The 16,244-nt window shown below is 54.6% G+C and overlaps 2 protein-coding genes across 6 annotated transcripts in view; one reads left to right on the top strand and one right to left on the bottom strand.

The window, feature by feature from the left end:
• Window positions 1-2,686: 2,686 nt before the first annotated feature.
• On the top strand, window positions 2,687-5,259 carry TMEM191C (transmembrane protein 191C). The gene is made up of 8 exons (XM_079943009.1): window positions 2,687-2,969; window positions 3,091-3,214; window positions 3,517-3,567; window positions 3,718-3,792; window positions 3,981-4,037; window positions 4,161-4,220; window positions 4,348-4,412; window positions 4,493-5,259. The coding sequence occupies exons 1-8, from the start codon at window positions 2,815-2,817 to the stop codon at window positions 5,208-5,210; spliced, it is 1,305 nt and encodes a 434-aa protein (XP_079799135.1). The 5' UTR covers window positions 2,687-2,814; the 3' UTR covers window positions 5,211-5,259.
• A 7,079-nt stretch (window positions 5,260-12,338) lies between these two features.
• Window positions 12,339-16,244, bottom strand: part of PI4KA (phosphatidylinositol 4-kinase alpha) — a gene marked incomplete at its 5' end in the record, with an annotated part of 95,141 nt that continues 91,235 nt past the window's right edge. For 2 of the 5 annotated variants that reach the window (XM_079941878.1, XM_079941874.1), the window contains 7 exons: window positions 12,339-12,779; window positions 13,677-13,760; window positions 14,219-14,308; window positions 14,918-15,113; window positions 15,252-15,372; window positions 15,709-15,834; window positions 15,924-16,028. In XM_079941878.1, the coding sequence (XP_079798004.1) occupies window positions 12,728-12,779; window positions 13,677-13,760; window positions 14,219-14,308; window positions 14,918-15,113; window positions 15,252-15,372; window positions 15,709-15,834; window positions 15,924-16,028 (774 nt within the window). In that variant the 3' untranslated portion in view covers window positions 12,339-12,727. The remainder of the gene's footprint in view (window positions 12,780-13,676; window positions 13,761-14,218; window positions 14,309-14,917; window positions 15,114-15,251; window positions 15,373-15,708; window positions 15,835-15,923; window positions 16,029-16,244) is intronic. The other 3 variants (XM_079941875.1, XM_079941876.1, XM_079941877.1) reach the window with 3 other exon arrangements.

Raw genomic sequence — 16,244 nt, 5'->3', positions numbered from 1 at the left:
CCAGGGGGTGGCCAATGTCACCGCCGTGAGGGCTGGCTGCAGGCCCAGCTTCTCGCGGAGACAGGGCACCTGAGCTGCCACTGCCTGGTGACCTGTCGTCACTGAGCTTCCCACGTAAACCGGGATCAGGACGCCTAGGCAGTGGGCGCGGTGTGGTCATGGGGACGCTGTGAGGGGATGGAGGGGCCCCCGGGGGTGCAGAGCTGTCCTACGGGACTGGAGCTTGTGTTCCAGGAGCCACGGGAAACTGGAAAGAGAAACAAGTGGGCCAGATTCTAGTGTGTCATTGAGCCCGGTATATTCACGGTATTTCATATGTAATCGATACAAAAATTAGCAATGAGATGGTGCTTCGCAGGGTTCACATCTCGGTCGGGACCAGACTTTCAGGAGCTCGGCGCCACCTTCTGGGGCTGGACGTCCAACGCTGGAGCCAGTGATGGTGCCAGGCTCAGAGCCTCAGCCGTGTGGTGTGAGTCACTGGCCCCCTGGCTCTATGAGGGAGTCTGGTAACAGCCCCACTTTACAGGTGGAGAAACCAAGCCGCAGAGCTGGAGGGGGGGTGTGGGGCACTCACACCAGCACCTTTTTATTTATTTTTTTCTTTTCCATTACGGTTTATCACAGGATATTGAATATAGTTCCCTGTGCTATACAGTAGGACCTTGTTGTTTATCCATCCTATATAAAATAGTTTGCATCTGCTAATCCCAAACTCCCAATCCATCCCTCCCCCACTCCCCTCCCCCTTGGCAACCACAAGTCTGTTCTCTATGTCTGTGACTCTATTTCTGTTTCATAGGTAAGTTCATTTGTGTCATATTTTAGATTCCACATATAAGTGATATCATATGGTATTTGTCTTTTTCTTTCTGACTTATTTCACTTAGTATGATCATCTCTATGTCCATCCATGTTGCTGCAAATGGCATTATTTCATTCTTTTTGATGGCTGAGTAGTATTCTGTTGTATATATACCACATCTTCTTTATCTAGTCATCTGTCAGTTGTTTACGTGTCTTGGCTGTTGTAAGTAATGCTGCAATGAACACTGGGGTGCATGTATCTTTTCGAATTAGAGTTTTGTCTGGATATATGCCCAGGAGTGGGGCTGTTGGATCATATGGCAACTCTTTTTTTTTTTTTTAATTTAGTTTTGGTTGCGTTGGGTCTTTGCTGCTGCACGTGGGCTTTCTCTAGTTGAGGCGACTGGGGGCTACTCTTCATTGTGGTGTGCGGGCTTCTCATTGCCGTGACTTCTCTTGTTGTGGAGCACGGGCTGTAGGCGCGCAGGCTTCAGTAGTTGTGGCTTGCAGGCTCTAGAGCGCAGATTCAGTAGTTGTGGTGCACGGGCTTAGTTGCTCCGCAGCATGTGGGATCTTCCCGGACCAGGGCTCAAACCCATGTCCCATGCATTGGCAGGCGGGTTCTTTTTTTCTTTTTCTTTTCTTTTTTTTTTTTTTTTTTTTAGTGGTACGCGGGCCTCTCACTGTTGTGGCCTCTCCCGTTGTGGAGCACAGGCTCCGGACGCACAGGCTCAGCGGCCATGGCTCACGGGCCCAGCCACTCCGTGGCATGTGGGATCTTCCTGGACCGGGGCACGAACCTGTGTCCCCTGCATTGGCAGGCGGACTCTCAACCACTGCGCCACCAGGGAAGCCCGGCAGGCGGATTCTTAACCACTGTGCCACCAGGGAAGTCCCGGCAACTCTATCTTTAGTTTCATGAGGAACCTCCGTCCTGTTCTCCAAAATGGCTGCACTAATTTACATTCCCACCAGCAGTGCAGGAGGGGCAGCTTTATGGTAGGCACCCAGCTGTATCTGCTGACTCCTCAGACTTTCCTATTTCTTTTTCTTGCTTCCTTGTAGGTCCTCCAGCACTGTTAGACCTGAGCAGGAGGGTCATTCTTGTCTCTTAAAATCTTAACGGGAAGGCTGCTAATACTGCCTCCCTAAGGAGTGTGTTTACTAAGCAGCTTTCATCAGTTTAGAGTCCCTTTCGATCCCTCTTTAAATTTTCCACAGATGAGGAGCTCTATCCCGCGTGCTGCTCCTACTGAAATGCTCTACTGAAGCTGGTGTTCTCCCTCTTTTATCCATGTGGTGAATGACGTCAATTTTCTGATCTTGAACAATCTCTGGAATAAAGTCTTCTTGGTTTCATGTACCTTTTTTTTTCAATGTACCCCTTTGGATTTGGTCAGCTAATAATTTATTTAGGACTTTTGCATCCAGCTTCATAGTCTAAGTTGGCCAAATGAAAGCCGACTTTAAAAGGACAAGTTTACCTGCAATTTCACCAATGAAATAGCTTGTCTTTCTCTTGTTTCCTTTAAAGATCTTATCCGTGTACATTACAATCTTAGTTATTTCAGCATACATAGTAAATCATATTCTTTTTTCACTAGACATCATATCTCTATGTATGCCACATAAAATACATCATTTCAGTAACTACAGTGGTGTCCTCTTTGTGATGACTGTAACTACCCACCTGAGTGAACCCACTTAACACGTTGTGGTTTAAGAATTTTATTTTTTTCTTCCTAGATTAAGTTCCCAGGAGTGGGATCATTGGGTCCAAAGATAAGAACCTGTTTACGGATCCTGATCTCTTTCCCACAGGAGGCTTCTCAGTCCGCAGTACCGTCGGCAGCGAGCGGGAACAAGCCAGCCTCGCCTTCTGCTTCAGGTGCGAGCACCCACCGGCCTGCGCGGTCCGATGGCTGCCCGTGAGCAGCGGTTCCGAACCGCCCCGCGCTCCATCCATTGTGACGCGGGTCCGGCGGCAGCGGCGGGCAGAGCCGGGGCATGGCCGAGGCGCAGGAGCTACTGCTGCAGCTGCTGAAGGACAACCGTGACGGGCGCCTGCGGAAGCAGGAGCTGGAGGAGCTGGTGCGCGGGCTGGAGGCCGAGAGCGAGAGCCTCACAGCGCGCCTGGACGACCTGAGCGAGCGCGAGCGCAGGTGCGGGCTGCTCCTCACCTCCACCCGGGCCTTGGGACCGAGCCGACGTGCGGGGGCACCGCGAGGTGGCTGGCATCCCGGCGTCACCCCGGGCCGCGGAGCCTCAGTTTCCCTTCCGCAGCCTGCAGCGGCAGCGGAGCCAGGCGGCGCGGGCCCTGCGCGGGGAGGCGAGAGAGGCGGCGCGGGAGCGCGCAGCCCGGGCGCGCCGGCGGCTGGAAGCTGCGGAGCAGCACAAGCGGGACCTGGTGGGGCGGGGCCCTAAATGGGGCGGAGCCTTCGGGGCGGGACCTTGGACGGGGCGGGTCTCTGGATGGGCGGGACCAGTGAAGGGGGAGGGGCCTTGAATGCGACGGAGCCTGGGGAGGGGGGGGCCTTGGACGGGGTAGGACCTTGTGTGGGGCGGGGCCTGAAGCAGGGTGGGACCCTGGACGGGGCGGGGCTCTTGGTGGGCGGGGCCAGTGAAGAGAGGGAATCTTTAATGGGGCGGGGACTGCGGTGGGGGCGGGGACCTCGGAGAGGCCCGGACCGCCCCCTCGATCCCGTCCAGGAGCAACAAAACCATCAGCTGCAGGAGCAGTGGGAGGAGCTGTCAAGCCAGGTACCTTCAGGAGACGGCTTCCGTCTCACGCTTCCCCTAGGAAGCCCCACCCTAGTCCCCGTCCCCATTTCCGCCGCGTCCCCGCCTCCCAGGATAATCCCCACCCCTAGAAGCCCCGCAAGCCCCGCCCTCACAAGCCCCACCCCCCAGCTCTTTTACTATGGAGAACAACTGAGTCCGCAGCGCGCAGAGCGGCAACTCGGGACCCAACTGGTGGCTTTGCAGGTGCTTGGGTGGGGCCCCGAGGGCAGGAGCGCTGGTGTGGGCGGGCCTTTGATGACCTGAGGGCGGGGCCTTGGGGCTGAGGGCGGGCGGGTGTGGGCATGAACCTCTTGGCCGGGCGTTGGGGCGGGGTCTGGCGCGGCGAGCTCGGGGAGTGCCGGACTCCTGACCTTCCCTGGATCCTCCGGAAGAAACAACTGGAGCTGGTGGAGGCCAAGCACGCCAGGCAGGCGGAGGCCCTGCGGCAGGTGCGGGCGGAGCCGGGTACTCAGTGGGAGGGTCGGCTTGGGGTGTGGGTGGGGCCTGGGCAGGCGCCGGACGGTGGAGAGGGCTGACTTCCCCGAGTCTAATCAGGGCTCCCCTCATGCCAGAGCGCACAGCGGATGGAAGAGGCCTGGGCCAGCTTCCAGGAGCAGAGCGGAGTCTTGCAGGTGCCGCCACCCTCCACTCGGAGAGCCGCTCACCTCCGACCCCACTGCGGCCTCCTCCCCCGGAGCTGCCGGGGCCTGCCTCACCAAGGTCTTCCCAGGTGTGAGGCCTCACTCCCAACCCCTCCAGGAGCTGCAGGGGAAGGTGATGGAGGCGGCGACTGCGCTGGACGCCTCGCAGGGCGACCCGGAGCCGTAAGGGGTTAGGACTGTCGGGTGTGGGGAGGTGACTGTGGGCCCGGACAGAGGGCACATCGCCATGCCTGTCTCCACAGGTGCGAGTCGCAGCCTGGCCGGGGACAGGGATGCGCGGGCTCGCTCATGGAGGAAGTGGCCAAAGCGGACTGTGTGAGTGCGGGCCTGGGCGGGGACGGGCTGGTGCCGGGACCTGCCCCCGGGGCCACCCACACACACGTGACCACCCCATCAGGGATTTTCCCCCCCTCCCCCAGGGACCCTCCCCTTGATACCAACCTCGCTGGGCGGCCACGCCTGCCACGGGACGGCCCACCCAAGGACCACGCCCGCATAGGGGACCCGCCCCGTAGTGCTACGCCCCCCACGGAGCGACGCGCACCCACGGGCTCCGCTCCCCCAGGGGTTTCCCGCCACCGCTCCCCGGCGCGGAGCTGTACGTCGCTCCCTCTTCCCCGCAGAAGCGGCTGTTCGGCGGCGCGGGCGCGGCGGGCATCAGGTGAGCCGGCGGCGGGCGCGGCGCCGGAGTCTGGGGTCCGGGGTGCGTCCGGCGCCCCGCCACCACCCGTCTGCCGGTGCGTCGTGGTCCGCAGGCTGTGGGCGCTGGGCGCGCTGCAGACGCTGCTGCTGCTCCTGCTGGGTGTCGTGGCGCTGCCGCTGCTCTACCTGGCGCTGGTGAACCCCTCGGCCCTCCGCCGCGGGCTCATGCGCCCCGGCTCGGACGCCGCCATCCGTCGCCTGCGCTACACGCTGGCCCCGCTGCTGGAGCTGCGCGCGCGCGGACTGCTGCCCGCCTAGTGCATCACGCCGGCTGCGGCCGCCAGCACCCGTGTCTCCCGCGTGGTTTCTGGGCGTCAGGCGGAGGGGTGGGGTGGCGGGGGTGACTGGCGAGGAGAGGGGAGAGGGGAAGGGGGACTGGCGAGGGGTGGCGGCGAGAGACGGCGAGACGCGGGGGTGGCGGCGAGAGAATGGGAGACACCGGGGCGGGGGCGTCATGTGTCCTCGGGCCCAGCGGACGCCGGGCTCCTCCGGGTGGACCTTGGTCCCGAGAGGCTGCCGGGCCCTCGGTTCCTCCAGCCCCGCCGCCCACTCGGGAGGGGTAGGAATTGTTACTAAACCCGCTCTCCCCTCCGGGGAGCAGAGCCCGGGGCACCGGCTGGCGGGTCCCCGCGGAGGTCCGTGTCCCGCGTCCGCGTGGTGGTTACGCAGTCCCCGCGGCGCCCCTCCTCCCCTTGGTCCGCGGCGCTCTCCCGCGTCCGGGCTGTGCGGACCGTGCGCGCTCACCACTGCGGTCTTCGCGGGCATCGTCTTTTCATTTCTGTAAATGTTTTGCTTAATGGAGATGGACCTCGTGTTTCACTTAGTCTCTGATGCAGATGCTGCTCGATTTTTATTATTTACTTTTTTTTTTGGTAGTGAAGTTGTATCTCCTGTGCACACATACGTGCGTTTTTGTTTTGTTTTGTTTTGTCGGTACGCGGGCCTCTCACTGTTGTGGCCTCTCCGTTGCGGAGCACAGGCTCCGGACGCGCAGGCTCAGCGGCCATGGCTCACGGGCCCAGCCGCTCCGCGGCATGTGGGATCTTGCCGGACCGGGGCACGAACCCGTGTCCCCTGCATCGGTAGGCGGACTCTCAACCACTGCGCCACCAGGGAAGCCCTGAGCACATTTTTTATATTTAAGGGCCAGGTGCATTTCTTTTCCTGCAAACAATTCTTATTATTTTTTCATGTTAAAACTATAGGATTGTAGGGTTTCATTCTCCCTCAGTTTTTTCAACGCTCTTTTTTAGGATGCATTTTACCTTCGAGATCCGTTGTGAATATTTCCCCAGTTTGTCTTTCGCTTTGTTTGGGGTGCTCTTTTGCTATGTGTTGTTTTCGTAACAATTTGCTTTCCTGTACTGATCCTGGATTTTCTGGGTTATGAAGGAAACTGTTCCCATCTTCTTCCAACACTTGCATGCTTCCTTAGTTTATATTCAGCCTGTTGTCTGCCTCTGGAGGTAGGGACTTAGTATGGTTTAGGATGTGAGGACCTTTTGCATTTGTTTTTTTTTTGCATTTGCATTTGGGATTACACTGAAGTTAGGATAAGTTTGCAGAGAAATGTCTTCCAAACCTCGGACGACATCTCTCTCCATTTTTAATTTTTCTCAGCATTTTGTTTTTTTTAGTGTAAATGTCTTTCATGTCTTTCCATTTATTCTGAGGGATTTTATGTTTGGGGTGCTATTATACATGGTATAGGATTTTTTAGTTTTAATTTCCAACTGTTTATTGCTGGCATATAGAAATACAATGACTTTTGTGTATGGACCTTGTAAACTGTGGTATTGCTGAACTACTCCCTTGTTAGTGCTTTGAAACTCTTCCGTAGCTTCCTCAGGATTTTATAAACAATCTTACTGTCTGTGAGGCAGGACTGTTTCTCTTTTTCCTTCCAAACTGTCTACCTCTGGCCACACACTCGGTACAAAGCTGATTAGAAGTGGTGAGGAGTGCCCTGATCTTGCTCTGGATCTTATATTTCATCATGACTATGTTAACCATGTTTTTCTTAGAGATCTTTATCAGATTGAGGAACTGTTCTCCTATTTCTAGTTTGCTGATTTTTTTTTTTTTTTTTGGCCATGGAGCACAGCTTGAGGAATCTTAGTTCCCCGACCAGGGATCGAACCCATGGCACAACAGTGAAAGCACCGAGTCCTAACCACTGGACGGTCAGGGAATTCCCAAGTTTGCTGATTTTTTATTACGAATGGGTGTTGAATATTGTGCAGTGCTTTTTCTGCACCTATTGATCATATGGTTTTCCTTCTTTAGTCTGTTAATGTGAATGACCCTGATTGCGTCTTAAGCCAACCTTGCCTTCCTGGGGTAAGGCCCACTTGGTCATGATGGTCCTTTTTTAAACATTGTGTTCAATTTGCTAATATTTAGTTAAACTAAAAAAATTTACTTAAAGATTTTTGTGCCTGTGTTCATGAGAGGGATGTTGCCCTGTCTTCTGATTTTCTTGGAAGGTCCTTGTCTTTTTTTTTTTTTTAATTAGTTAATCTATTTGGCTGCATTGGGTCTTAGTTGCGGTACACAGGATCTTTCATTATGGAGTGTGGGCTCCTCACTGCAGCATTTGGGCTCTAGAGCGCGCGGGCTTAGTTGCCCTGCGGCATGTGGGATCTTAGTTCCCCCACCAGGGATTGAACCCCCGTCCCCTGCGTTGGAAGGCAGATTCTCAACCACTGGACCACCAGGGAAGTCCCAGAAGGTCCTTTTTTTTTTTTTTTTTTTTTTTTTTTTTTTTGCTGTACGCGGGCCTCTCACTGCTGTGGCCTCTCCCGTTGCGGAGCACAGGCTCCGGACGCGCAGGCTCAGCGGCCACGGCTCACGGGCCCAGCCGCTCCGCGGCATGTGGGATCTCCCCGGAACGGGGCACGAACCCATGTCCCCTGCATCAGCAGGCGGACTCCCAACCACTGCGCCACCAGGGAAGCCCCAGAAGGTCCTTTTTAATATCAGGGCTGTGCTGCCCTCATAAAAAAATGAATAGGGAAGTGTTTGTTCCTCTCTTTTCTGAAGGATAGTGTGTAACACTGGCATTATTGCTTCCTTACATATTGAGACCCATCTTGGCTTTATGATGAAAAAAATTACACCTCAATAATTTTAACACAGAAAAACGTATGAGTCATCAGTGTATGTAGCTCAGTGAATTTCCATAGAATAAGAAACAATGTTACCAGCATCTGATTCTCCCCCTGCCTTCCTAGTGGCTCCCTCTTTCAAAACTAACTTGTGTCGTCCTGACTTCTAACACCATCAAATAATGGTGCCTGTTCTGGAACCTCAGATGGAGTCATTCAGCAAGTACCTTTTGCTCAGCAGCATCCACACTGCCTGCTGCAGTTGTTCATTTATTTCCATTATTGCCCTGTATTCTTCTGCATGAATAACCACAATGATTTCTCTCTTGTCCAAGAACATTTTGGTCATTTACAGGTTTTGTTTGTTAGGAGTAGCGACCTCAGGACACTATTTCCTGCCCAGATTTCATAAGTCTGTTGGGTATGTGTGTAGGCGGGGAACTGCTGGCTTGAGCTGCTCAGCCTTGCTGGATGCTTCACACCCAGCAGCAGCAACTGAGAGTTCCAGGTGCTCCACATGCCCCAATGCTTGACATGATGTATCATTTTATGTTTCAGACAGGCAGGGGGGTGAGCGGGTATCACATTGTGGTTTTAATTTGCAATGACGACTAATGAAGTTGAACACCTCTTACTATGTTTATTGGCTGTTTGGACAATGTCTTTTGTGAAATGCCTGTTCAGGTTTTTTGCCCATTTTTCTATTCAATTGTGTCTTACTGATTTTTTAGTAGTTCTTTATATATTCTGGCTGTAAGTTCTTTGAACAGATATAGGTAATTGCAAATATCTTCCCAGGTTTGTAGCATGTATTTTCATAGAGTCCAATTTAATTTTTTCCCCTTTAAAATTAGTGTTTTGGTTCTGCTTAAGAAATCTGTGTGTTCTGAGGTCATCAAGACACGCTTCTGTATTTTCTTCTAAAAGCCTTTAAAGTTTACCTTTAACGTACATCTTTCCAGTCCACCTGGAATTAATTTCTATGTCTGATGTGAGGTAGGCAGTCGAGGTTGAGTTATTTTCTATACTGCTATCCAGTTAATGCACCATTATTGCAAAGACCATCTTTCCCTGACTGCTCTGCAGTGTCTGCATGTATGTGGGTATACGTCCCTGGACTTCATCTCTTCCACTGTTCACTTGTCTTTCCTTGAACCAGGAAGCCACAGTGTCTTAACTTCCATGGCTTAAGTATAATTAAAGTTAAAGATTTTTGTGCCTGTGTTCATGAGAGGGATGCCGCTCCGCGGCATGTGGGATCTTCCCAGACCGGGGCACAAACCCGTGTCCCCTGCACCGGCAGGAGGACTCTCAACCACTGTGCCACCAGGGAAGCCCAAGGATAATTCTTGATATCTAGCTTGTGGGTCTTCAAGATCCAAATAGCTATATTTTGACCTTTGCATTCCCATATAGATTTTAGACTTGCCAATTTCCACTACAGAACTTTCTGGGATTTCGATTGGCATTTGCAGTGAAACTACAGATCGATTTGGGGAGAAACAAACATCTGTATAATATTGAGTTTTCCAACCCATGGATATTTGTTTAGATCTTCTTTCTTTCAACATTTGTAGTTTTCAGTGTTTCTTATGAATAGGTCATTAGATTTTTTTCTTGGTATTTGTTTAGGGTGCAATTGTAAATGGTAGTGTTTTCATTTTTGTTGTTGTAAGATATATGTACACACATACACACACACACACACATAATTGACTTTTGTATATTAACCTGTATCCTGAACCTTGACTATATTCAGATTATTTTGGATTTTTATGTACACAAAGGCCATCTCTGAGTTTTATTTCTCCTTTCCAGATTCTTACACTGTTTCCTTTTGTGGCCTGACTAGACTGGCGAGGGCCCCCAGTGCCAAGAGCTGAACAGAGGTGGTGAAACACAGTATTGTCTAAGGGGACAGCTGTCAGTATATCACCTTTAAGCATTTCAGAGTTTTTCGTAGACACTCACATCAAGGGAGTGATGTGTGGACCGTCCTGAGTGTGGACCATGCTTCCCCAGAAACTCCTCGAAGGTATCAGGCTCTTGGGTTGGTCTTTTGTCTCCTGTGTCATCGAAAGAGGAACTTGACTGTTTTAAGATTTTAAATTTCATTTTGTTTTCTGTCGCTAAAGAAATCTATTTGCTTGTCAGCTTGTGGATTTAGATTTTTCTACCCAGTACTGTAAATAGCATTTCTAACTTTTCAAGATGTATAATTTGCCATATTGCCGGAGTCTTGGACGTGCCATTCAATTGACTTTCATTTTAAAGCCCGTTTGACAGGCTTTCTTTCCAAGTATTGTGGTTTCAAATCAGTTCTACTGTGTTCGCGTGTGTTTCTACATTTTATAGTGTGTTTGTCCTGCACTTCCTATGCTCCCCCCTCTTCCTGGTCTTCTGTTTGATCTTTCTGGAAGTCACACCCGATATTCTGGTTTCCTTTCTACTTGAACGGGCTCACCTCTACCCACCTCCCCAAACCCGACCTTAAAGCATTTAACTCGGATCATCGCCTTGGCTCTTACGTGTATTTTGTCTGGTGTTTCAGCTCCACTCTTTCAATATCTAAGTATTTAGCGTTCTTCCAGATATCTTATTGATTCCTAACAATTCCGTGGGATCAGCCTGACGTGGTGAACAGGTACGGATGGGGTGCTGCTGCTGACGGACTGCATTTCATTAATTAATTTTTGCTGTGTTGGGTCTTCGTTTCCGTGCGAGGGCTTTCTCTAGTTGTGGCAAGTGGAGGCTACTCTTCATCGCGGTGCGCGGGCCTCTCACTATTGCAGCCTCTCTTGTTGTGTAGCGCAGGCTCAGTAGTTGTGGCTCACGGGCCTAGTTGCTCCGCGGCATGTGGGATCCTCCCAGACCAGGGCTCGAACCCGTGTCCCCTGCATTAGCAGGCAGATTCTCAACCACTGCGCCACCAGGGAAGCCCCGGACTGCATTTCATAATCGCCATCAGGGCTACATGTGTGACGGCATCCTGTGTTCTATCACTTGTGCAGAGAAGGATGTTGAAATCTCCAACTCTATTAGTTTATTTCTCCCCTGAATTCTGTCAAATTTTGCTTCGGAAACACACGTACACACAATGATGGTGAATCTATTTCCTCTACTTCTGCGTCAGGTCCATGACTATAAAGTGCACTGCTTGTCATCAGCATATAATTGGGTCTCATGTTTATCCATGTTTATAATTCCTGCCTCCTGACTGGAGTGCTTAGTTGTCCATACCTAACAGAATTAATGATGCAGTGGGACTGTCGTCTGCTATTGCAAAACTTTTTGTCCCATCTTTTCTTTTTCCTTTCCTGCCTTCTTTTGGATTAATTTAATATTTTAAAAAGTTTTTTTAACTTACATATTGGCTGCTTCTTTATATTTATTTATATTGTGCTTCCTGCAGCTGGGTGTTTTTCACCAACTCTGGAATCCTGTTGTGGGTGACTGGAGCGTCTCATTCAACTCTCCTTTTCTTTATGCCTCATTTTTGGTAATTTCATTGTTCTGCCTTTCATTGATTGGTTGTCTCTTCACCTGTATCTTACCTTTTGTTTTTAAATTACTTTTTAAAATTAATTATTTTTGGCTGTGTTGGGTCTTCGACGCTGTGTGCGAGCTTTCTCTAGTTGTGGCGAGCAGGGGCTACTCTGTTGCAGTGCGCAGGCTTGGCATTGCAGTGGCTTCTCTTGTTGTGAAGCACGGGCTCTAGGCGCACGGGCTTCTGTACTTGTGGCACGTGGGCTCAGCTGCTGTGGCTTGCGGGCTCTAGAGCACAGGCTCAGCAGTTGTGGCACACGGGCTTAGCTGCTCCGTGGCATGTGGGATCTTCCCAGACCAGGGCTTGAACCCATGTCCCCTGCATTGGCAGGCAGATTCTTAACCGCTGAGACACCAGGGAAGTCCTTACCTGCTTTTTAACCAATCTTTTGTGTGACTTATTTCTAGATATTTTGTCATCGTTTTTTTAGTTTTGGGTCTTTGGAGGGTCATGTGGGTGGGGATGGACACTGCGGGGAGGTTGGTGCATGAGGACGGTGGTGTCCTGGAGTAGAGGACCTGAAGGTGGTCGAGAGGGACACCGGGAAGGACCGGAGCAGAGGCAGGATGCAGAGCAACGCCTACGGAGGAGAGATGAGAATGGGGCGGCTGGGTGGCCTCTGCGGGAGCCCTGAGAGCCATCAGGGAAAATACAGTGCTATTTTCGGTACATCTGTGCTGTGGTGAGTCGTCTTTGTGAAGCTCACAGCCGGGGCACCGGGGATGGCCCCTCTTGGCTGCGAGGCTCCTGGGCGGGCGCCCCCCACCCCTAGCTGAATGTGCACTTAGTACTGGATTGGTTCCAACGCAGTTTTTTTGTTTTTATTTTGTTCACGTTGGTTGAATCTTAGGTTGAATATAATTTTTCCATTTTTTATACACAAGAAAATACTTCATGTACCTCTGAGAACAAGACAGGTAGGGAATGTGTCCAGTGTAAGCACAGCTCACACCTGCGCAAAGACTGGCTCTGATTGTCATTCCAGCCACACGGGCCATGTAGGCGACACCTCGGGAGGCAGCGGGTTGCCGGGCTCTGCAGGGGCATCTCGGCCCATCTGTCCGCCGGATGAGGTGGCAGGCCGTGCGCAGCAGCAAGCAGTGATTGCGGCACTCTGCCCCTCAGTAGGGGATGTCGTTCTGATAGTACTGGATCATGTCATAGGTCCGGCTCCTGGGAGCAGAGAGCAGAGGGGATTGTGAGGGGCCTGTGCTGGTCTGGGGACCTGACCCCCTGAGCCACCCTGCTACACCCCTGGAGGTTGAGTGCCCGATCGCAGACTTTTTGTCTGCCCACCAGCCCCTCTCTCCCTGGGACGCTTGCTCCCTCACCCATGGCCACAGCCTCCCTGTTATGCCCCGTCTCCTCCTTGCTCATGGGCCCCAAAGTGGGCTCAAGAGGATGCCCTTCCTCAGCCAGACGCCTACCCTCAGTCCTGGGGCCCGGGATGTGGCCCGGGGGTGCGTCTGTAGGAGTTGACTCCCAGCCTTGGGGCCTCGCATGTGGCTGGAAGGGGTCTGTGCACTCCCCCTCCGCCCTGCCTCACATCACCATCAGGAGAGCCTGCCTCATGCTGCCCTCCAAACCCCTCCTGCTGCCCTGAGCCACCCCACTTCTCTGCTCCCCAGTCAGCAAAACCAAGTGGCGCTCCTGTGCCACTGGACCTCGGCGGGTCCACCGGAGCCAGTTCTCTGTCCCGAGGGTGTGGACCTGGGGCCTCTGCACCTCCTGGGGCCTGGACTCCCCTCGCTCACCCTGTTGTTGAGCCTATAAACCTCAAGGCCACCTTCGACTGTCACAGCCCCTGGGAGCCTGTTCCCAGGCCTGTCACTGAGGCCTGGCCCCACCACTTCTAGTGGCCCCAGTTCCCCCACCAGGCCCCTCCTGTCACGGCCCCCACAGCAGCTGAAGGGGTTGAAGCCTCTCAGAACTCACTTCCTGCCCCGCTGGGCTGGGCGTCTCGGGGCAGTGCATCCTGTCACCTGGCCCAGGTGGGGGCCTGCACAGGTGCCCACTGAACACTGGATAGGTGACACGGGTGCATGAGTGGGGCAGGACAGGGTGACTTGCCTGTTGCTGAGGAAGCAGCTCTGAATGACCTTTAGAATGAAATTTGCAGCCTCTCGCTCTGTCATGTTGGGGCTGAACCTGTGCCTGGTGGGGGGAAGGGCCGTGTCAGGGCTGCTGCCCCCAGGGCTCCAGGCTGCCCTCCCTGCAGGGACGTGGTCTGGCCGGTGGGCTGCACTTAGTGGCCTGGCCTCCTGTGGGGACACGGTTCCCAGCTGGCCTGGAGGGCTTGGGCCCCTTCCCAGAACCTCCTGGGCCCAGCGGCCTGCAGCCAGGGTAGGACTGGCAGGGGGCTGAGCCACTGCAGCCCCAGGGCTTGGCGCAGACACACCCTTGAGGGACGAAGGGCTGCAGGGTACATCCTCCGCCTAAGTCAAGGCACCTCACACACGGAAGGTCTGGGGACAGCTCCTCACCCAGGACCCCGTCTGTCTGGGCGTCCAAGGGGGAGCACTTGGCCTCGATAACAGTCCCCATTACCAGCAGTCGAAGGGCTCCCATCTCAGGGGACAGCCGCCCCCAAGTGGCCTGCCTGCCGGACCTACTTCAAGAGCTTGATTGTCTGGCCGCGGAAGCAGGGAAGGCCCGTGTCCAGCATGAGAGTGACCAGAGAGACGACGGCGTCCATGTAGGGCCTGGGGAGAGGCAGGGAAGGAGGTGGACAGAGGCCAGCCTGGGTGGGGGCCCTGCCTGTGGTCAACATGCAGCCCCTGCCCAGGGCCTGCCCTCGGCCCCTGCCATGGTTCTGTGCCTGGCTAAGGAAGGGATCCTCCCTTCTTGAAGGGAACTGCGTACGCGCCATGCAGGCTTCAGCAGACTCGGGTTGGAGTCCAGGTGTCCCCACACTGCTCTGTGGCGTCAGCCACATGACACTTGGAAGCCAGGACCTGAGTCCCCGGCACGCAGCCTGGGGGTGCAGGGGCTCAGGCTAGGGAGGAAGGGCAGGTGGGGTGCTCAGAGGGGCCCCAAGGCGTCGGCAGGCGAGGCCAAGCCTGGGAGATGCAGAATGTGGCGGGTCACTGATGCCTGGAGCAAGATGCTGCTGGCACAGGTGGCAGAGACGTGACAGGAAGGCAAGGCCTCAGGGGGCCTCCCGTGCATCCCCCTGCCCCAACCCCAGTTCTGTGTCCACCAAAGGCCTGAGATGACCCGAGGAGAACTTTGAGGAGTGGGCGGGGCTTGCTGGATGAACGGGCCCAGTATGGAAGCCCCTCCCTGCCCCCCACCCCACCCGCGGGGCTCACCGCACGGCCAGGTAGCCGCGGACACACATCTCCATGAACCACTTGAAGGGGGTGGCCTCCATCTTGCCCCCCATGATCATCACCATCTCGTCCGTCAGCTTGATGTCTGGTTCCCAGCCGAGGTTGCCACCCGGGGAGCTTTCAAACATGAAGCCAAAGTCTGCAATATCCCCAAGAGCCATCGTGCTGGGATCAGCTGCAGGGCAAAGCTGGGTGTATGCCCTGTAGCCGCTGTTTCCTGGGGACACTGGGGAGCAGCGGCTGGAAAGGAAGCCCAGCTCCCCAACCCCCAGAGCCCCTGCCCCGGTGCCCCCGCGGCAGGATGCCCACCCACCGATGTGGATGATGTGGCCCTTCTTGTCCAGCATGATGTTGCCGTTGTGCCGGTCCTTGATCTGCAGCAGGAACAGCAGGAGGCTGTAGGCAGCCATGCTGCGGATGAAGTTATAGCGTGCCTGTGCAGAGACAGCATGCTCAGGGTGCCCTGGAGCTGTGCCCTCTTGGGCCTGTGGGCACCCTGGAACCCCTGGGCCTGCACCTAGATCAGCAAGCCAGACCTTGGTAGTCGGAGTGACAAGTGGGTGCATCTGAGGTGCAGGGCTGTGGCCCCTTCCCCCCTTCAACTCCTGTCAGCTTTCTCCTGGGGAGCCCCTCTCGAGGCATGCCTTTCATCCCAAGGAAGGTTACAGATGCCCTGGTTTTACCCCCAGACATACGAGGACTTGGAAAACAGGGTGCTGACGAATGCAGGAGCTGGGGCTGGCGGGCAGTGGGGCCGCGCTGCTGCCCACCTGCTGGAAGGCCAGCGTGGACTCATCCCCGTACTGGCGTGTGAAATAGTCGTACATGCCGAAGTCGGTCTGGCGGCCCAGCTGGTCCCGAGAGGTACAGTCAGGGATGCACTCGATCACCCCGCACTAGGGAGGAAACGCCGAGGCTCAGGCTGCGGGCACACCACAGGGCGAGGGACAGGGGCAGCGCCCAAGCAACTGCTTGGGAAACTTACACCAGGGGCGGTGGCCACCACCCGGTACGGAAAGACGAAGAGATCCAGGCCAACCAGCTGGAAGATGTTTTTGAAGAGGTCGATGATCTGCAGGGCCAGCATGTCCTGGGAACCAGGAGAGACTCAGGGTCGTAGTGGGCTGCTGGCTCCAGATGCCTGCGGCCCTGCCCAGTGAGGGGGAGGGGGAGGAGGAAGGGAGGCCCCGGTGAGCCTCACTGCCCACTGCTCCCTGGGCAGACTGCGAGGATGCACTGCCTGGCGGTGGGTGTGAGTAAGGGGCACCCATTCCCCCAGGGCAGTTCTCCCTGAGCAGCCAGGGTG

Source organism: Stenella coeruleoalba (assembly GCF_951394435.1).
Source record: "Stenella coeruleoalba genome assembly, chromosome: 14".
In the NCBI taxonomy this organism is placed as follows: Eukaryota; Metazoa; Chordata; class Mammalia; order Artiodactyla; family Delphinidae; genus Stenella; species Stenella coeruleoalba.
The sequence above is the reverse complement of the archived record's forward strand: the minus strand, read 5'-3'. Positions and strand labels throughout refer to the sequence as shown.

What these genes read in the sequence shown, in the direction of transcription:
- TMEM191C (XM_079943009.1), top strand. Translation starts at nt 2,815, where the DNA reads ATGGCCGAGGCGCAGGAGCTACTGCTGCAGCTGCTGAAGGACAACCGT. An exon ending in CTGAGCGAGCGCGAGCGCAG is followed by an intron (nt 2,970 to 3,090) that starts GTGCGGGCTGCT and finishes TCCCTTCCGCAG; the next exon opens with CCTGCAGCGGCAGCGGAGCC. An exon ending in AGCAGCACAAGCGGGACCTG is followed by an intron (nt 3,215 to 3,516) that starts GTGGGGCGGGGC and finishes GATCCCGTCCAG; the next exon opens with GAGCAACAAAACCATCAGCT.